At 39.8% G+C, this 21,440-nt stretch overlaps 3 protein-coding genes across 3 annotated transcripts; all 3 read right to left on the bottom strand.

Moving 5' to 3' along the window:
* Positions 1-2,397: 2,397 nt before the first annotated feature.
* Positions 2,398-4,942, bottom strand: LOC113524212 (complement C1q-like protein 2). The gene is made up of 4 exons (XM_026910362.3): positions 4,619-4,942; positions 3,418-3,480; positions 3,066-3,191; positions 2,398-2,901 (listed from the first exon to the last, which is right to left on the bottom strand). Exons 1-4 carry the CDS (start codon positions 4,824-4,826, stop codon positions 2,615-2,617), a joined length of 684 nt encoding a protein of 227 aa, XP_026766163.2. The 5' UTR covers positions 4,827-4,942; the 3' UTR covers positions 2,398-2,614.
* A 429-nt stretch (positions 4,943-5,371) lies between these two features.
* On the bottom strand, positions 5,372-10,329 carry LOC113524211 (complement C1q-like protein 2). The gene is made up of 5 exons (XM_026910361.3): positions 10,116-10,329; positions 8,428-8,490; positions 8,281-8,343; positions 7,417-7,542; positions 5,372-6,419 (listed from the first exon to the last, which is right to left on the bottom strand). Exons 1-5 carry the CDS (start codon positions 10,324-10,326, stop codon positions 6,133-6,135), a joined length of 750 nt encoding a protein of 249 aa, XP_026766162.3. The 5' UTR covers positions 10,327-10,329; the 3' UTR covers positions 5,372-6,132.
* A 1,382-nt stretch (positions 10,330-11,711) lies between these two features.
* LOC113524247 (complement C1q-like protein 2) lies at positions 11,712-20,309 on the bottom strand. Its single transcript, XM_026910412.3, has 4 exons — positions 20,042-20,309; positions 18,730-18,792; positions 12,581-12,706; positions 11,712-12,179 (listed from the first exon to the last, which is right to left on the bottom strand). The coding sequence occupies exons 1-4, from the start codon at positions 20,238-20,240 to the stop codon at positions 11,893-11,895; spliced, it is 675 nt and encodes a 224-aa protein (XP_026766213.3). The 5' UTR covers positions 20,241-20,309; the 3' UTR covers positions 11,712-11,892.
* Between the last annotated feature and the right edge of the window lie 1,131 nt (positions 20,310-21,440).

The following is a 21,440-nucleotide window of genomic DNA, read 5'->3' as shown; positions in this document are numbered from 1 at the left end:
AGAACACTAACACACACTAACACATCATAGAACACTGTAACACACACTAACACATCAAATAACACTGTAACACACTGTAACACATCATAGAACACTGTAACACACACTCTAACACATCATAGAACACTGTAACACACACTCTAACACATCATAGAACACTGTAACACATCATAGAACAGTATAACACATCAAATAAAGCTGTAACACACACTAACAAATCATATAACACTGTAACACACACTGTAACATCAAATAACGCTGTAACACACACTAACACATCATAGAACACTAACACACACTGTAACACATGATATAACACTGTAACACACACTGACACATCATAGAACACTAACACACACTAACACATCATAGAACACTGTAACACACACTAACACATCATATAACACTGTAACACAGTGTAACACATCATATGACACTGTAACACACACTCTAACACATCATATTACACTAACACACACTGTAACATCATAGAACACTGTAACACATCAAATAACACTAACACACACTAACGCATCATATAACACTGTAACACACACACTAACACATCATATATCACTGTAAAACACACTCTAACACATCATAGAACACTGTAACACACACTCTAACACATCATAGAACACTGTAACACACTCTAACACATCATAGAACACTGTAACACACACTCTAACACATCATAGAACACTGTAACACACTGTAACACATCATATAACACTAACACACACTGTAACACATCATAGAACACTGTAACACACACTAACACATCAAAATACACTGTAACACACTGTAACACATCATAGAACACTGTAACACACTGTAACACATCATAGAACACTGTAACACACTGTAACACATCATAGAACACTGTAACACACACTCTAACACATCATAAAACACTAACACACACTGTAACACATCATAGAACACTGTAACACACTCTAACACATCATATAACACTAACACACACTGTAACACATCGTAGAACACTGTAACACACTGTAACACATGATATAACACTGTAACACACTCTAACACATCATATAACAGTGTAACACACACTCTAACACATCATATAACACTAACACACACTGTAACACATCATAGAACACTGTAACACACACTCTAACATTGTAGCTTTCTGTCTTAACGCAGCAGGGAAAACAGGAAACAGGGTCACGCTAGGGTTCAGTATATAGCATAAACTGTGAGACAGAGAGAGAGAGAGAGGCAGAAAGAGAGAGAGGCAGAAAGAGAGAGGCAGAAAGAGAGAGAGGCAGAAAGAGAGAGGCAGAGAGAGAGAGACAGACAGAGAGAGAGAGAGAGAGAGGCAGAAAGAGAGATAGACAGAAAGAGAGATAGACAGAGTTCATGTTTGTTACCTTCATTCATTTCTTTATTCATTCAAAGTGTGTCTTTATTTGAGCCTCAGTGTACAAGGCTGTAAATATAGTGTATATAATGTGTGTATGTTTCAGGGCTTTAGACTGCTGTGTGTTTCCATGAACTGTAAACAGTCTACTGACAACAACAGACTGACTGCCCGGTTTTTATTTATTTATGTATTTATTCATTTTAAAGAAAAAAAAGAAATGTATCTGGTTAATGCAAAACTGAACTGGTCTCATTGCAGAAGAGAAAAACAGGAAGTGGCCCGGCGCTGTTTATAACGGTTCGTATTACTAGTGAGAACTGAGATAACAGAGGTTAAAGGTCACCGGAGCAGAGACTAAAACAGTGAAATCCAAGACAACACACACACACACACAGACACATGCACAAACACACACAGAGCCAGAGGAGGCCATGATGATACACACTCCTGATATTTTAGGGTGAAAACCTAGAAACGTGCCATTTTAAGAGCACTAGCACTGTATAATATTGTGCTGGTGTAATACTGCCCTCTAGTGAACATACACGAGAATGCAGTTCAGCAGTTATTCAGTAAAGGGTTTAGGAAACATTTGTATATATAGTGGAATATAGAGATTTATAAAATATTTTCCTGAGCCTCGGATCGAGTTTGTGCTGCTAAATAAACATTTTTAATCCAAATAAATCACAAAACTGAGATCTGACTTAACAAGGATATTGTTTATGTGTAGGGAAAAAAATGGAAAAATGATAGAAGTGATGGGAGAAATATGATGACAGTGAAGCCTAATCAAGGATTCTACAGCTATTTATGCATAAACAGTGAGAGAACCACACATCAATGTGACACGTTTACGTCCAAACAGACGTGGCAACAAAAATTTTCTCGTGCCGTACACAAGAGAGATTACGACACGCAATAAACTTTATGATACACAATAAACTACTGAGGAGTGAGGAAAAATACTCTACATAAAGAATTTAAAACACACGTGGACTTGATGATATGGTGAAGTTTTCTGTAAGGAGTTTTTATTTTTTTTTTTATATTTATGGAAGGAGTCTCCAGTGTCAGAGCTAAAGCTGTAACTTTAAGTTTTACACGAGATGTGTAGATGTGGTATCACACACATAACAAAGTTAAATTATTCAACAGAAACACACTAGAAACTCATTTCACTGGAGATTTAAACACAGAGCTGTAACACACACAGTGTTTTTGTTAGGAGGGGAAAATGAGGAAGCCGCTGAAGGTGTTGCGGAGGAGCGTATCCTCGTAGAGGGCGTAGTTGGCGAGGAGACGGAGGTACACGACGTCTCCAGCCTCCAGCTCGAGCACCAGAGCTCCAGACACGTGTCTGGCAGTGCCGTCTTTGTCGTACTCGCCCAAGTGCATGAGGTGCTGATTGTTCTTGTACAGGTTAACGCCCATGTTGTGGTTGTTGCTGTTGTAGGCGGCGGCCGTGAAGCGGATGTAGTACGCGCCTCTAACCTGAGCCGTGAACACGCCTGCAATTAACACACACGTGTTCATTCAACACTCGAAGAGTTAAATCTGCTTGTGTAGCACTTTCCATGTAAGAAAACTCATTTCAAACTGAATGTAATTGTTATAACTGATTCTAACTGAGTGTTAGTTGTAATGATCTGCAGGAGTGTGTTAATTTCAGGACCTGTGTGTGGGTTATAAGCTCCTCCGATGTTGCTGATGACTTTACTGTAGATCAGAGTGGTTTCAGTGTTAAACGGTCCTTTCTGTCCCGCAGCTAATCCGGCGCTGAACGCCGCCTTCGGCCGCTCTGCCAACACAACACTCAGAGATTAACACAACACCAGCACCATGTAGACACCATACGAAAGATCAAAGACTCCTGGTGTTAATTATAGGTGTTGATAAAGAACTGTAACAGTGGTGAATCAGCGCTGTAAGAGTTGATTGCTGCTCTTATTTCTTACATAATGCTGTTCTGTAAATGTGAGTAATTAGCATCAGGGTATACTGTGTTAAGTGTTGAGTGTGTTTACCAGCGTTTTGTTTCTTCATGCTCTCCAGTTCGCTCTTCACGGACACCAGCTCTCCTGCCTGAGCTTGGGAATAAAGAAGAGTACAGTATTTTAAGTTTAATGTTTAATGTTTAAATGTTCTAGAAGTTAACCAGCAAGTGATAGTTAACTAGTGAGTGAAAGTAAACATCGCAGGTTGTAAAGTTGTGAAGTAAAGTAAACATCGCAGGTTGTAAAGTTGTGAAGTAAAGTAAACATCGCAGGTTGTAAAATTGTAAAATAAAGTAAACATCGCAGGTTGTAAAGTTGTGAAGTAAAGTAAACATCGCAGGTTGTAAAGTTGTGAAGTAAAGTAAACATCGCAGGTTGTAAAATTGTAAAATAAAGTAAACATTGCAGGTTGTAAAGTTGTAAAGTAAAGTAAACATCGCAGGTTGTAAAGTTGTGAAGTAAAGTAAACATTGCAGGTTGTAAAATTGTAAAATAAAGTAAACATCGCAGGTTGTAAAGTTGTAAAGTAAAGTAAACATCGCAGGTTGTAAAATTGTAAAATAAAGTAAACATCGCAGGTTGTAAAGTTGTGAAGTAAAGTAAACATCGCAGGTTGTAAAGTTGTGAAGTAAAGTAAACATCGCAGGTTGTAAAGTTGTGAAGTAAAGTAAACATCGCAGGTTGTAAAATTGTAAAATAAAGTAAACATCGCAGGTTGTAAAGTTGTAAAGTAAAGTAAACATCGCAGGTTGTAAAATTGTAAAGTAAACATCTCAGGTTGTAAAGTCGTAAAGTAAAGTAAACATCGCAGGTTGTAAAGTTGTAAAGTAAAGTAAACATCGCAGGTTGTAAAGTCGTAAAGTAAAGTAAACATCGCAGGTTTTAAAGTCGTAAAGTAAAGTAAACATCGCAGGTTGTAAAGTAAAGTTGACTAGGGAGTGAAATTTAACTAGCGAGTGCAATGCGTGTACAAGCTTAGCTGGTGTTTCTAAGCAGTAGCTTCTTTTATTTTATTTGAACCTTGGTGTATGTTTAACATACACACCTGAGGTTTTGTAGCATACATTCATTTTAAAATCTAACACTGTGTTCTCTGGGACTTTCAGAATTTCTACAATGTGTCAATTCCTACAAACTGACCTGGATTTTGGTTGGTAAAGAGCAGAAACTGTAGAAACAGCTACACTGACAGTGAGTGTGAAGGAGGGAAGTGTGATGTTCTTTGTCTCACCTGTGTTCTCTTTCTCCATGTACGCCATCTTCACCTTGATCTCGGATAAAGCGACTGCCTGCTGATACACGAGCTCTCGGAGCTGCTTCAGCTCGCCGCACACATCCTGAGATGATCCATGAACCTCAGACTGTTCTGTTTCCTTCAGACTGCTCGGCTCCGGCATCAGCAGAAACACGACGAGCAGGTAGAACACGGTTCTCTCCATCTTTACTGCTGAGATCTCTGAGGTTCTACACCACTCTCTTATAAACTGAAGTCCTTATACAGCAGCTCCTTCAAAGGGATATGATGAGATCCTTTCTCTCTATTGACTCAACACAACCTACGCTCAGGTCAATCATTAAACTCAGACTTGTGAAATACATGAACCATTCGTGGTATTGCTACGTTTCTAATCTGTTAAACTTCAGTAACTTGGTGTAATCATAAGCAGTTACGACATTTGACATTTTAAAGTCCAAGACCCTGTTGAGATACGAGACCTCATAGGACGTCTTCCACGACACGTTTTGTCTGTTATAATGCAGGATTCATGCACCGTAAGCCACTAACTGTCATTTAGCACAGTAAACAGACACCATAACAAACTGTCATTTAGCACAGTAAACACACACCGTAACAAACTGTCATTTAGCACAGTAAACACACACCGTAACAAACTGTCATTTAGCACAGTAAACACACACCGTAACAAACTGTCATTTAGCACAGTAAACACACACCGTAACAAACTGTCATTTAGCACAGTAAACACACACCGTAACAAACTGTCATTTAGCACAGTAAACACACACCGTAACAAACTGTCATTTAGCACAGTAAACAGACAACGTAACAAACTGCACACTAGCACACACTGTGACACACTTTAACACACTGTAACACACACTTACATTGTAAAACACTGTGAAACACTAACACACTAGAACACTTACACACACTATTACATATAAAGACAATAACATATTTCAAAAGACTGTAACACACAATGTAACACACTATAACCCACACTGAAACACAGTAAAAACACTTTAAAAGACAGTAACACACCCTAAAGCACACTGTAACAGACACTGTAACACACTGTAACACACTGTAAAACATTGTAACAGACACTGTAACACACATTCTAATGAACTGTAACACACTGTAACACACTGTAACACTAGCATAATGTAACACACTGTAACACACTGAAACACTTTAAAAGACACTAACACACTTTAGGACACAGCTTTTGAATTCTGATATAAAAGTATCATAATTTTACATAATTTTTATAATTTATTTTAATAATATACATAAAAGCAGATGGCTTGTCTCATTTACTGTTTTCAAAACAGTATTGCGTGTTTGGTTTGTTTCGTTTTGCTTTTCATAACAGCACACACACTAGAAGTGTAGATCATACACATAACATATGAATTATTCAACAGAAACACACTAGAATGCAGATAAACTCATTTCACTGGAGATTTAAACACAGAGCTGTAACACACACAGTGTTTTTGTTAGGAGGGGAAAATGAGGAAGCCGCTGAAGGTGTTGCGGAGGAGCGCATCATCGTAGAGGGCGTAGTTGGCGAAGAGGCGGAGGTACACGACGTCTCCGGCCTCCAGCTCGAGCACCAGGCCGCTGGACACGTGTCTGAGATGTCCGTCTCTGTTGGACTCGCCCAAGTGCAAGAGCAGCTGGCTGTTTTTGTACATGTTAATGCCCATGTTGTGGTTGTCGGTGTTGTACGCAGCACCCGTAAAGCGGATGTAGTACACGCCTTTAATCGGAGCTGTGAACACGCCTGCAATTAACACACACAAGTTACTACTACTACTACTAATACTAATAATAATAAAATAACAACAGTAATAATAAATATAGCCATAAGCTACAATCTGCGGGGTCCAAGCACTCTTTGCAAGTAGCACCCTCAGTGGCCAGTTCTTGCCAAGTTACACAGAATAAACAGACTATAGATCAGGAGTGTCTTTTCCGCAAAGGGCCAGCGTGGACGCAGGTTTCATTCCAACCAAGCAAGAGCCACACCTGCTTCAACCTGTTTAATAAACTGATCTTCTCTTGAGCTGGAACAATGCAGCACGCCAAATTTCAGCTCAACTGGACTTTTGGATCCTGAGAAAAAGCTAACTCTGCCCCATCAATGACCACATCCAACCATTGAAGAGGTCCTCTGAGCCTTGTACTAAATATGTCTTTCAAGATTGTTTCAAATTCCTATGACTGATCATCAGTTACAGCTATTCGAATAAACCAGCTCTGCCTTCTTAGAATTACAATTGAGATTTACACAGGTTTTTTTAAATAGTTATTAAGGTTCACACTCCTGAATAGTTTCACATCAATATTGTGAAGATTGGCAATTGTGAACCTACCGCTTGTGGTTCCTGAAAACCAGTTATCTGACCAGTGGCTCATGCATAAGCACAGGGGAGGCAGAGCCCCAGCGCTTATATCAGTCACTCAACAAATATTAATCCACATAAATTTTGTTGTAATACTAATTACCTCTTAGGATTCGTTATAGTTGTTACTATAGAAACAATAACATGATGGTAACAAGTGCATTAATATAAACCTGTGATTTGCCTTCTGACCAATCAGAGTCCAGAATTCTACAGCACTGTAATATAATTAATAATAAATCTATTTGTGCAGCAATTCCTATGTAACCTTTAACGTTAAATTAAAATTCATTTAAAATGCTAAGAGAACAGACATATACAAAATTACGCGAGTGTTAGTTGTAATGATCTGCAGGTGTGTGTTAATTTCAGGACCTGTGTGTGGGTTATAAGCTCCTCCGATGTTGCTGATGACTTTACTGTAGATCAGAGTGGTTTCAGTGTTAAACGGTCCTTTCTGTCCCGCAGCTAATCCGGCGCTGAACGCAACCTTCGGTCGCTCTGCCAACACAACACGCAGAGATTAACACAACACCAGCATCATGTAGACAATGAACTAACTCAATAGTGGGAGAGAAAAAAACTATTCTGAATCTGAATTCAGAATTCAAGACAGCGATGATCAACACTAATTGTAGGTTTGGGTTCAAGTCAGGACTAAGACATTCCAAAACCTTAAATTTGCTTCTTTTGAGCCATTCAGAGATGGACTCGCTCTCGTGGTTTAGATCATTGTCTTGCTGCAGAACCCATAATTGTGTCTGAGCTTCAGGATTTTCTGGTAATGAGAAGAATTCATAGTTCCATCCATGACAGGTCACCTAGGCCCTGAAGCAGCAAAGCATCCCCACATCATCACACTACCACCACCATGTTTCGCCTGTTAGTGTGATGTTCTTACTGGGGAATATTATTATTATTATTATTATTATTATTATTATTATTAATGTATGGATTTATGTACCACCTTTTACAGTATTAATTCTATAACACAACTATGGAAGTGCTAGCTGTATGTGTTTAAGTTTGGAAACTGTCAGCGTTTATTTTTGGTCTCAAATCCACACTGTAAGATTGACTCTTTGCTGTTATTTCATATTTAAGATAAGATAAGATAATCCTTTATTCGTCCCCAGTGGGAAAATTTAAAGCTGTTCTGTAAATTCTCAGTAACTAGCATCAGGAATGTTGCTGTTGTTGTTGTTGTTGTTTACTGTATTACGTGTTAAATGTGTTTACCGGCATTTTCTTTCTTCATCCTCTCCAGTTCGCTCTTCATGGCCAACAACTCGCTTGCCTGAGCTTGGGAATAAAAAAGAGCACAAAATGTTCAGATGTTCTAGAAAGTTATTGGAAATGTTTGAAGAGAACATATTGATCCATTACTGGCGTTCTCCTTCTTCAGACTTGCAATCTCTTTCTTGTTACTCATCAGTCGAGCCTCCAAATCTGCCAACAAAACACACACGGTAAAGTAAAATACTCAATCAGGATATATTTCTAATAAGCTAACTAGCAAGTGAAATCAAACCAAAGCAAACTAGATTGAAAGTTGATCATTCATCTAGCATTCAGAGTGAATGCTAACCTAGCAGATGAAAGTTAACTAGCGAGTGAAAGTTAACTAGCGAATGAGAGCAACCCTTCTGAGTGAATGCTACCTAGAACACATGCTACCTAATGCTACCTAAGCGCAATCCTGATTTGTGCCATTGAATATTTGACCACGCCCATTATTATATACTTCACATTGTAACACACAGTAACCGCACTTTCTGACTGAGACAAAATATTCACATTGTTTGTTTGTTTGTTTGTTTGTTTGTTCCTCTGAATGTTTTAAGGGATATTATCTGTATTATTATCTGTATTGTTGGGAGTTTTCATCTCGGGAGAGTAAATTGCAAAGTTTTATGATGTTGTTACATTATTTGCCTGCTAGATGGCAGTCAAAGTCCACAACACTGTGCATTTAAGCACTCCTGTCAGAAAACAATCACTGCAAAATAAACAAATCAGTCATTTACAAACGTTCAGGGAAGTCCCATGGAAAAAACCTCTTGGCAGCAAAGCTGAATCACAGTTTACTTGTTTTTGTTGCATAACTCGCAGATAAATGACATGAGTTCCACAAATATAAAATATAAAATATAAAAGATCCACAAATAGAGTCCAGATCACACGAACCAGGGTGTGTTTGGGAGAAATGGCGCTTGGACATATCTTAAAAAGTAGAAAGAAAGAACGAAATAAAGAAAGAAAAATAATTCTAATATAAAATATAATTTGAAAATTTGTGAATTATAAAAATATTTGTCCATCTCATTTTATTTCATTGTGGATCACTATTTGTTTATTTGTGGATCTTTTTTTTTATATTTGTGAATCTTGTTTTATATTTGTGGTTTTATATTTCTCATTTTATATTTGCGGATCACTTTCTGTTTATTTGTGGATCTCGTTTTATATTGGCGGCTCACTTTCTGTTTAACTCATGTCATTTAATTGCAAACTATACAACAAATAATATGCAACACATAGGGCAGTGACTGAACAGTTAAGGCTCTGGGTTCCTGATCGGAAGGTCGGGGTTCAAGCCCCAGCACTGTCAAGCTGCTGCTGTTGGGCACTTGAGCAAGGCCCTTAACCACATCTGCTCCAGGGGTGCTGTCTCATGGCTGACCCTGCGCTCTGACCCCAGCGTCTTAGCAAGCTGGGAGATGCAAAACACTACATTTCATTGGCTGTGTACTCGTACTCCACACAATGACAGTAAAGTTTAATCTTATCTAAAATAAACCCCCGTGCATTTCCTGGTGTTTGTAATGCGAGACGTCACGTGTGACCGTGCAGGACAGTCTCGAGTCAAACCGAAACCTCAGTATCAGGAGAAGTGCTGACACTGCTGCATCTCAGTGTGTACTGACTGTCTCAGATCACTCCAACGCAACACGCCGAGCACAGTCTGTGAGAACACCTGCGCTCTCTGTGTTACAGGTTTTCTACAAACCGCTATCTATAAACAGCTACATCGACAGTGAGTGGGATGGAGCGAAGCTTGACGTTTGTCTCACCTGTGTTCTCTTTCTCCATGTACACCATCTTCACCTTGATCTCGGATAAAGCGACTGCCTGCTGATACACGAGCTCTCGGAGCTGCTTCAGCTCGCCGCACGCATCCTGAGATATTCCTTCAGGTTCCGTTTCCTGCACACTGCTCGGCTCCGACATGAACCCGGGTCTCTCCATCTGTACTGCTGTGAGCTCTCTACACAACTTCCTCATACAGAACTGCTTTATATAGAACTTCCTTACACAGAACTTCCTTATGCAGCCACACCTTCACCTGGGCGGGAATTTAAACTGTTAGAGCAGGAATTTCCAACAAAAAAGGAGAGAAGGGGAAAATATTACAGGGGACATTTAATGGTGTCAGTACATTTCTATTCTGATCAAGTTTTGTGTGTGTGTGTGTGTGTGTGTGTGTGTGTGTATACATATATATATATACACACATTTTTTACTCTTGTTTAATTCTCGTTTCTCTTTGCTCCAGTTTAAAATGACTGTAATCCTGTAGCTACCAGATCACAGTGCTGCCTGATGTGTCGAGCTAGGAGTCTAGAGAGTAACATGCTGTAACGCACACTGTTACACTGTTGAACATTGTAACACACTATAATATTGTAGCTCACCGTATAACACTGTAACACATTTTATCGCACTGCAACACATGTTAAAAGATTGTAACACACATTGTAATGCAGTGGAACACACACCATAAGCCCCTAACAGTCATTATGCACTGTAAACACACACTGTAGGACACTAGCACACATTGTGACACACTGTAACATGCTGTAACACACACTAACATTGTAAACACTGTGAAACTGTAATGCACACCGCAACATACTAAAACACTGGTAAACACTGTAACACACATATTTGTGGATCACTTTCTGTTTATTTGTGGATCTTATTTTATATTTCATTGTGGATCACTTTCTGTTTATTTGTGGATCTCGTTTTATATTTGTGGATCACTTTCTGTTTATTTTTAGATATTGTTTTATGTTTGTGGATCACTTTCTGTTTATTTGTGGATCTCTTTTTATAGTTGTAGATCACTTTTGTTTATTTGTTGATCATTCTGTTTATTTGTGGATCACTTTTTGTTTATTTGTGGATCTCGTTTTATACTTGTAGATCACTTTCTGTTTATTCGTGGATCTTGTTTTATATTGGGTGATCACTCTGTTTATTTGTGGATCTTGTTTTATATTTGTGGATCACTTTTCTGTTTGTGAATCTCGTTTTATATTTGTGGATCACTTTCTGTTTATTTGTGGATCACTTTCTGTTTATTTGTGGATCTGATTTGTGCCGAGGAAGGTGATGATGATACACACTCCTGATGTTTTAGGCCGTTTTAAGAGCACTAGTACTGTATAATATTGTATTGGTGTAATATTGCCCTCTATTGAACATACACAAGAATGCAGTTTAGCAGCTATTCACTAATTCATCAAAGGGTTTAGGAAGCATCTGGCTAAAATATAATGATATAAGGTATATAGTGCTTTATACAGTTTTTTCCTGGATATCTGATGCAGTCTGTGCTGCTAAATAAACATTTTATTCCAAATAGATCACAACACACTGAGATCTGCCTTAACAAAGATATTATTTATGTGTGGGGGGGTGTGTTTGTATTGTTTTGCCATAATAGCACATACACGAGATGTGTAGATGCGGTATCACACATAACACCAGAAACACACTAGAATGCAGATAAACTCATTTCACTGGAGATTTAAACACAGAGCTGTAACACACACAGTGTTTTTGTTAGGAGGGGAAAATGAGGAAGCCGCTGAAGGTGTTGCGGAGGAGCGCATCATCGTAGAGGGCGTAGTTGGCGAAGAGGCGGAGGTACACGACGTCTCCGGCCTCCAGCTCGAGCACCAGGCCGCTGGACACGTGTCTGAGATGTCCGTCTCTGTTGGACTCGCCCAAGTGCAAGAGCAGCTGGCTGTTTTTGTACATGTTAATGCCCATGTTGTGGTTGTCGGTGTTGTACGCAGCACCCGTAAAGCGGATGTAGTACACGCCTTTAATCGGAGCTGTGAACACGCCTGCAATTAACACACATGAGTTACTACTACTACTACTAATACCACTAAGAAGAAGAAGAAGAAGAAGAAATATAGTTGCAAGCTGCAATCTGCGGGGTCCAAGCACTCTTTGCAAGTAGCACCCCCAGTGGCCAGTTCTTGCCAAGTTACACAGAATAAACAGACCATAGATCAGGGGTGTCATCTTTTCTGAATCCTCAAATCTTTTGCAATTAACACTGAAAAGTTAATAATAATAATAATAATAATAATAATAATAATAATAATAATCCTATCTGTATAGTACTCAAATGCAAAGAGAATAGACGTATACAAAATGAAAGCTGTGAAATCTTATAATTACTCGGCTGTTAACTGAGTGTTAGTTGTAATGATCTGCAGGTGTGTGTTAATTACGGGACCTGTGTGAGGGTTATAAGCTCCTCCGACGTTGGTGACGACTTTAGTGTAGATCAGAGTGATTTCAGTGCTAAATGGTCCTTTATATCCGGAAGGTAATCCAGCACTGAACGCCACCTTCATCCAATCTGTCAACACAGCGCACAGCAATTAACACAACGCAGGTATCATGTACACACACAATTTTATTTTTATACCAAATCTGAATTCAAGACTAATGATCAACACTAATTTTAAGATTTTATAAAGTTATTTAGCACTGTATGTGTTCATTAGTTCATTAGTTCACTATACTGTTTCTTTCTTTTTTTAAATCAATAATATCGCGCTATCGTTTTCATCTGTTGTATTTTTCACGTTCTCTTCTACCGTATTTTCATTTTTTTTTCTCTCGAAGTGCGCTTTTGTATTTTGTCAAGACAGCGAGCGGAGGCCATTCACACCGGATCCACGCCGTCTACAATAATATCAACAAATCTTCGACTAAGGTGCGTTAAACAACATGTCTAACATTCAGCTTGTTCAGTGTGTTGAGTGCAGGATGTTTAGTCACTCTTCCTCCGTCGTTAGTATTAACTTTATTTGTGATAAATGCATGTTAGTTAGCTCTCTGACGGAGAAGATTGCTGCATTAGAGGTGCGCATCCAGTCTCTAGAGAGGGTTAGTGAGAGTGAGAGCAGCGTAGTTTCTGTAGGGGAAAGTCTGGATGCCTTAGGCGGAGTTAGTAATCCCCCAACTCCGGCATTAGAGCCCTCACAGCGGGGCGAATGGGTGACGACTCGGCGGCATAATCGCAAAGCCAAAGCTAACGCTAAGGCTCGCCCACAGGAGCACCACTCCTCTCCGCTTCACGTGTCCAACAGGTTTGCTCTCCTCAGTGAAGCACCCGCTGAGAAACCTGAAAGAGCTCTGGTTATAGGTGACTCTATCTTGCGGCACGTGAAATTAGCTAGGCCTTTAGGGGCACCAGCAGCTTTAGTTAGGTGTATACCGGGAGCCAGGGCGCCGGACATAGCAGGTAATCTTAGGGTCTTAGGCAAGCACAGGTTCTCAAAGATAGTTATTCATGTAGGAGCTAATGATATACGCCTTCATCAGTCTGAGGTTACTAAGATTAACTTGGTAGAGGTGTGTAAATTAGCGAAGGCGATGTCCGATGCTGTAGTATGCTCTGGCCCCATCCCAATGCGGCATGGCGATGTAGCTTACAGCAGGTTATGGTCGCTGAACTGCTGGATGTCCAGGTGGTGCTCCGAAAACAATGTGGGCTTTATAGATAATTGGACTAACTTTGAGGGCAAGGCTGGCCTGTTAGGGCGGGACGGTGTCCATCCCACTCGGGAAGGTGCTGCTCTCATTTCTTGCAGCATAGCACATAGTCTCAGAACAGGCCTAGTTAATCGGTGACAATCCAGGGCCAAGGCCAGGGAGCAGACAAGCAGGCTAAACCGACCGTCTGCTAGCTGCACTGAGTCGTCACTTAGGTTCCACCGTATTGAGACTGTGTCTGTTCCCCGAGCTAAACAAAATTATAGACATACTCAGACAGTTTGTTTTAGTAATCTAATTAACATAAAATTAAACCATACCGAATGCATAGCCAGCACCGTTGATCTGAAGCTAGGACTGTTGAATATTAGATCTCTTACGTCTAAAGCGCTTATTGTTAATGAAACCATTACTGATCAGGAGTTTGATGTACTGTGTTTAACAGAAACGTGGATTAAACCAAACGAGTTTGTAGCATTAAATGAAGCTAGTCCTCCCGGGTACAGTTACATACATCAGCCCCATCTAACTGGCAAAGGAGGAGGCGTCGCAGTCATTTATAATGATAATCTAGCCGTCACACAAAAACCTAGTCATAAATTCAACGCATTTGAAGTTCTTTATTCTAACATAACATACGTAGCCACTAAAAATAAGTCTACCCAGGTGATTCCAGTAATTATTATTTACAGACCCCCAGGGCCATATTCTGAATTCCTGTGTGAATTTGCGGATTTCATCTCTAACCTGGTTGTTTCTTTAGACAAGGCATTAATTGTTGGAGACTTTAATATTCATTTTGATAATCCAGATGACCCTCTGAGAACAGCAGTTGTGTCCATTCTAGATTCTGTAGGGGTTAATCAGAATGTAATAGGACCCACCCATAGTGGTGGTCACACTCTTGATTTAATACTAACATTCGGATTAAATATAGAAAATATAGTCTCATGTCCACAGTCTGAAGCTATCTCAGATCATTACCTCATCTCATTTAAAATGTGTATTAATCATAGTATATGCACCTTGCCACGTCACCGTGTCAAACGTACGTTCACGTCAACAACTGCACAGAGTTTTATCAGTAATCTCCCAGATTTATCAACCATGATTGGATCACCGTCTGATCCCGAAGAACTTGACCAGGCAACTGAATGTTTAGAATCAACGTTCTGCAACTCACTAGATAAGGTAGCTCCACTTAAAAGAAAAATAATTAGGGAGAAAAAGCTAGCACCCTGGTATAGCGATCACACACGAACTTTAAAACAGACCACTCGAAAACTAGAACGTAAATGGCGTCAAACTAACTTGGTAGTATTTCAAATAGCATGGAAGGAGAGCCTATTGAGCTATAAGAAAGCTCTTAGTGCTGCTAGATCAATGTATCTCTCCACCCTAATTGAAGATAACAGAAATAATCCTAGATTCTTATTTAATACTGTAGCAAAATTAACTAGGAATAAGACCACAATAGAAACACGCACACAATCATTATATAGCAGCGATGACTTCATGAATTTTTTCAATGGTAAAATTGAAAATATCAGGCTAGAAATTCAGACTATTAATTTAAAACCGGACAGTTCTATAACTAACCCTGTAGATGATAATATGATAATATTAGATAAACAACTACAACGCTTTAGTCCCCTTGAAGAGACTGAACTAATTTCACTAATTTCATCATCAAAATCATCAACCTGTATGCTAGATCCTTTACCTACTTGTTTCCTCAAACAGATAATTCCTGAAACAATCAAACCTCTTTTAAAGATAATCAATTCTTCCCTTAGCATTGGCTATGTACCTAAATCTTTTAAATTAGCAGTTATCAAGCCCCTGATTAAAAAACCTGACCTCAATCCCTGTCAACTGTCCAACTACAGGCCAATATCAAACCTCCCCTTTATTTCCAAGGTCCTTGAAAAGGTTGTAGCACAGCAGCTATGCTCATACTTACATAGGAATAACATTCATGAAATGTATCAGTCAGGATTTAGGCCTCATCATAGCACAGAGACAGCACTGGTAAAAGTTGTAAATGACTTACTACTGGCCTCTGATCAGGGTTGTGTCTCCTTGCTGGTGCTGCTTGACCTTAGTGCAGCTTTTGATACCATTGATCATGCTATTCTCCTCAATAGACTAGAAAATGTAGTAGGCATTAAGGGAACAGCCCTTTCCTGGCTCAGGTCTTATTTGACTGATCGTTATCAGTTTGTAAACGTAAATGGTGACTTCTCTTCTCATGCTAAGGTAAAGTTTGGTGTTCCGCAAGGCTCTGTTTTAGGCCCACTGCTCTTTTCTTTATATATGCTACCTCTGGGCAAAATTATTCGTAAGCATGGTATTAGCTTCCACTGTTACGCTGATGACACACAGTTGTATGTTTCAGCAAAGCCAGATGACAGACACCAGCTTAATAAAGTTGAGGAATGTGTAAAAGACATTAGAAACTGGATGCTTATTAACTTTCTCTTACTTAATTCTGACAAGACAGAAGTACTTGTACTAGGACCACATGCAGTTAGAAGTAAGCTTTCTGATTACATAATAACTCTGGATGACCTTTCTGTTTCATCATGTGCAGCAGTAAAAGACCTTGGTGTGATTATCGACTCTAGTCTTTCTTTTGAAGCTCATGTAGATAATATCACTAGGATTGCTTTCTTTCATCTCAGAAATATTGCTAAAATAAGAAATATATTGTCACTACACGATGCAGAAAAATTAGTTCATGCTTTTGTTACCTCTAGGTTGGATTATTGTAATGCCTTACTGTCTGGATGTTCCAGTAGATGCATAAACAAGCTCCAGTTAGTCCAGAATGCAGCAGCGAGAGTCCTTACTAGAACCAGAAGATATGACCACATCACCCCTATCTTATCCACACTGCATTGGCTCCCAATCAAATTTCGTATTGATTATAAAATACTACTATTGACCTATAAAGCACTAAATGGTCTCGCGCCACAGTACCTGAGCGAACTTTTGGTCTTTTATGATCCGTCACGCCTACTCAGATCAAAAGATGCAGGCTATTTGTTGGTACCTCGAATAATGCGGGCTACAGCTGGGGGTAGAGCTTTCTCATACAAAGCCCCACAGTTATGGAACAGCCTTCCAATTAGTGTTCGGGGCTCAGACACAGTCTCAGTGTTTAAGTCTAGGCTGAAAACATATTTGTTTAGTCAAGCCTTTTGTGAATAGTTTTCTTAGGTACAGGGGCAGGTCTGGAGGGTTTCACAGGCATAGAGTGTTGTGGTGAAATGGGATGTTTGGATGCTGTCGCCCCCCCACTCTCACACGTTCACTCAGGTTTGTCGACGGTGGAGTGGCTGGCTGCCTTATGTCCCAGGGTGCCCTCATGTCTGTGTTAGCTTCTGGCTCTCCCTTTCAGTTATGCTGTCATAGCTAGTCTTGCCGGAGTCCCTGCTTGCACTCTGCATGCAAAGTACATCGTGCTTAACCATTAGAGGACAAAAGCTCACCTAACAATCTCTTCCTTTCTCTCCATCTCTCTCTCTCCCTCACTCTCTGTCGAGCTACACACGCTACTTCTGAGATGCCAGTGATGCCAGTGATCCTGACCCCTTCTGCTCCTCCTCGCTGCCTGACCCATCCTGATGCCCTACTTCTGGTTGGAGTTCTCATCGGTTGAGTTCGCTCGCTGCTGCTGGGGGTGGCCCCATATGGACTGCCTGAAGAACTGTTTGGATTGCTGGGGATGGTGCCACCTGGGGGCTGTGGAGATGGCTTGGGGATCACATATGGGGAGCTGTACTGTACTGTACTGTACTGTAATGGCTTGGGACTGCGATTGCTGTAGTGGCTTTGGGGCTGCAGTTGCCACGAGCAGCTTCGTACTCAGGACTCCATCAGTGGACAGTGGATAGATTTTAACCAGCCGGACCTCTTGCAAATACTGTGATGAATTTATTGGTTGCACAATTGCACTATTTGTCCATATAGTACACAATAGAAGGGATTTATTTATAATTGCACTATCCGTTGCACCCAGATGAGGATGGGTTCCCTTTTGAGCCTGGTTCCTCTCAAGGTTTCTTCCTCATATCATCTCGGGGAGTTTTTCCTTGCCACCGTCGCCACTGGCTCGCTCATTAGGGATAAATTCACAGTGATAAATTTAAATATTTACAATATATTTTTGTGAATCCATTTATTTCTGTAAAGCTGCTTTGTGACAATGTCCATTGTTAAAAGCGCTATACAAATAAAATTGAATTAAATTGAATTGAATTGAATTGAATTAGGTTAATTAATTAACTGTGTGTGTGTGTGTGTGTGTGTTAATTGTAGGTGTTAAAAATTGTAATGGTTTCCTTTGTAAAGGTGACACTAGGTGTTAGTTCAATACTACTTGTGTTAATTAGGAACCCGTCATTTAACAGTGTGTTACAGTTATATTAGTTTAGCACTAAAACATTGAAATAGTAACGTTGGTGTTGGTTGTTGGTGTTAAAAATGGTAAGCGTTGTTCTATGTAAAAGTAACACTACGTATAAAGTATAGATGTTCATTCAATATGTGATTGTTAGAATCATTGTTGTGGTGTTAATTCTAACAGAAGAGTCTGCTTTTCTGCGAATTCATTTAACCTCATACTGTAAGTGTTAATTAAACACCATGTGACTGAAGAGATGTTAGCTGTATGTGTTAATTCAGCACCAGGAGGATGAATTCAGCAGCGTAAGAATGATCTAACGCTACAGGTTTTCATTAAAATGATAATAGTTGGGTGTTAAACATCACGTTCTTCAGCGCTGTAAGAGCTGATCGTTGTGTTAGTTCTTATTTAAAGTGCTTCTGCAAATTCTCAGTAGTTAGTTGTGTGTGTTAAGTGTTGAGTGTGTTTACAGCTGCTTTGTTTCTCCGCTGTCTGCAGTTCGCTCTTCACGGCCAGCAGCTCGCCTGCTTGAGCTTGAGGGAAAAAAAGAGTAGAAAATGTAAAGATTTCCAGAAGTTTTAGGAGTTAGTGAAAATGGCTGGGTTAAATATTGAAGTGTATATTTACATTTACATTTATGGCATTTGGCAGATGCTCTGATCCAGAGCGACTTACAAAAGTGCTTTGAAGTCTATCAGTAAATACACTCTGATATTCGCTCGCTAGGTCACAAACTAGGAATACCATCAGTCCAAAAGCTCTGTTGGGGAGGTAATAGACAAGTGCAATTCTGTTTTTTAAGTACTTTAGGAAGAGGTAAGTGTTCAGACGTCGTTTGAAGACTGCCAGTGACTCAGATGTTCAGACGTCTAGGGGAAGTTCATTCCACCACCTCGGTGCCAGAACAGAGAAGAGTCTCGATGCATGTCTTCCTTGTACCCTGAGAGATGGAGGGATCAGTCGAGCAGCGCTAGAGGATCAGATGGAGCGTGGTGCCGTGCGAGGTGTGATAAGTGCTTTGAGGTAACTGAGTGCTGGTCTGTTTTTGGCTTTGTAAGCAAGCATCAGTGTTTTAAATCTGACGCAGCAGCTACAGGAAGCCAGTGGAGCGCAGCAATGAGGTGGTGTGGGAGAACTTAGGAAGGTTGAAAACCAGTCGTGCTTCTGCATTCTGGATGAGTAGCAGAGGATGAATGACACTGAGAGGCAGAGCTGCCAGGAGCGAGTCGCATGGTCCATTTGAGCCTTTACCCACCTTCTCTTTCTTCAGACTGACAATTTCTATCTTTTACTCAGCAGTCATGTCTTCAAATCGCATGTTCAAGTAAAATACTCCATATGGACATGTTTCATGACCTCGGTTTAGTGTAGAACATCCAGAGCATATTCTCCATCTCGCCGTAATATAGCATGGTGGACTCAAGAGCGGCGTTTTTCCCACCACATTACGTTTATCAAAACTGTACGTTCACGCTCTAAATGTTTCCTTGAGTCTGAACAGAGTCGCAGGAGAAAGCGAACTAGTGTGAAACGTAACCTTGTGAGTTCATGTTAACTAGTGAGTGAAAGGAAATTTAGCAAGAGAAAACTAAGCTAGTGAGTGAAAGCAAAATAAGTGAGTGAAAGTTAACTAGCTGGTAAAAAAATTAACTAGCAAGGGAAAATTGTTTTCAATAGTGTTTTTTTTTTTTTTTTTTTTTTTTTTTTTTTTTTTATAACTTTATTGAAAGTTTAATATACCGCTTGATGGAAAGAAGTGAAGAAGTGAGTTCTTCATCTCACCTGTGTTCTTGTTCTCCATGTTCACCAACTTCTCCTTGATCTCGGATAAAGCGGCTGCCTGCTGCTGCACGAGCTCTCGGAGCTGCTTCAGCTCACTCCACGGATCCTGAGATGTTCCATGTGGTTCTGTTTCCTGCAGACTGCTCGGCTCCGGCATCAGCAGAAACACGACGAGCAGGTAGAACACGGTTCTCTCCATCTTTACTGCTGAGATCTCTGAGGTTCTACACCACTCTCTTATAAACTGATGTCCTTTTATAACCCCAGCTTTACCTGGACGTTGTCTCTGCTTATTAAACACACCCTATGCTCAGGTCAATCATTAAACTCAGACTTGTGAGATACGGGAATGTTAAAAAAAAAAAAAAGGGAGAAAAATTTACAGGTGAATGGTCATGGTGTCACTATATTTCTAATCTGATAAAGTTTAGTAACTTGGTGTAATCAAAAACATTTAACATTTATAAGTAAACTAAGTCCATGATTCTGTTGAAAATGATACAGAAGTTGTTTGATACCTGATAATAACATAAAGTAGTAATATTTAAAAAAAATAAAATAAAATATGCTTCTCTTTGTTCCAGTCAAAATGCAAAGTTTCTAAGACTGTAGCTACCAACTTACAAGCAATGCTTAATTTAAAAATATTATTGAGTTAAATTAAGAAAATAAATATTAAACAAACCTCAAAAATGTTCAATATTATTTTTTTAGTTGTTTTTTTTAGCATCTTTCTTCTGTAGCATCTTTGTTTCTAGGCCTTATTTAAATAATACACATAGTACACACACAAGACTTTTATAGAAAGTATAGAACAAACATTTCCCTAAAAACTATCTCTAATGAGAAACCAGAGGTGAAGGTGGTGAGGAAAAACTCCCTGAGACGATATGAGGAAGAAACTTTGAGAGGAACCAGACTCAGAAGGAAACTCATCCTCATCTGGGTGACTCCGGAGAGTGCGATTATAAATCATTCCCTCTATAACTGTGTGCTACATGGACAAATAGTGCGATTGTGTAACCAGGAGATTCATTACAGTTTTCACATGAAGTTATTAAACTGTTCACTGATGGAGACTTGAGCGCTGAACTGTTCATAGCAACTGCAGTGATCTCATGTATCTTCAGGCCGTCCATGTAGGAGATCCTCCTCATCCTCAGCAGCAGCGAGTGATTTCCAGGTGATGAGAACAGCAACCAGAAGCAGGGCATCAGGATGGATCAGGCAGGTCCGGAGAGCAGAAGGGGTCAGGATCGCTGGCGTCTCAGGAGCAGCATGTGTAACTCGATAGATAGATAGATATTTAATTTTTTATTTTTGTGTGTGTGGGGGTGTCATTTTAAAACACAAAGGCGCTATAACAGCAGTGTGTCTGTGTGGGATTTGGTGGCTTTGT

This window comes from Pangasianodon hypophthalmus, chromosome 27 (genome assembly GCF_027358585.1).
Source record: "Pangasianodon hypophthalmus isolate fPanHyp1 chromosome 27, fPanHyp1.pri, whole genome shotgun sequence".
In the NCBI taxonomy this organism is placed as follows: domain Eukaryota; kingdom Metazoa; phylum Chordata; class Actinopteri; order Siluriformes; family Pangasiidae; genus Pangasianodon; species Pangasianodon hypophthalmus.
Note: the sequence above shows the minus strand (reverse complement) of the source record. Positions and strands in the feature narration are given on the sequence as shown.

Bases quoted from the DNA above. Each gene is read 5' to 3' on its own strand.
- LOC113524247 (XM_026910412.3), bottom strand. From the start codon at position 20,240: ATGGAGAGAACCGTGTTCTACCTGCTCGTCGTGTTTCTGCTGATGCCG. The intron at 18,793-20,041 runs GTGAGATGAAGA...TTTTCCCTCAAG, and splicing joins CATGGAGAACAAGAACACAG to CTCAAGCAGGCGAGCTGCTG. The intron at 12,707-18,729 runs GTAAACACACTC...CTGTGTTGACAG, and splicing joins AGCGGAGAAACAAAGCAGCT to ATTGGATGAAGGTGGCGTTC.
- LOC113524212 (XM_026910362.3), bottom strand. From the start codon at position 4,826: ATGGAGAGAACCGTGTTCTACCTGCTCGTCGTGTTTCTGCTGATGCCG. The intron at 3,481-4,618 runs GTGAGACAAAGA...TTTATTCCCAAG, and splicing joins CATGGAGAAAGAGAACACAG to CTCAGGCAGGAGAGCTGGTG. The intron at 3,192-3,417 runs GTAAACACACTC...TTGTGTTGGCAG, and splicing joins CATGAAGAAACAAAACGCTG to AGCGGCCGAAGGCGGCGTTC.
- LOC113524211 (XM_026910361.3), bottom strand. From the start codon at position 10,326: ATGAGGAAGTTGTGTAGAGAGCTCACAGCAGTACAGATGGAGAGACCC. The intron at 8,344-8,427 runs GTAATGGATCAA...TTTATTCCCAAG, and splicing joins TCTGAAGAAGGAGAACGCCA to CTCAGGCAAGCGAGTTGTTG. The intron at 6,420-7,416 runs GTCCTGAAATTA...TGTTAATTGCAG, and splicing joins AGCTTATAACCCACACACAG to GCGTGTTCACAGCTCCGATT.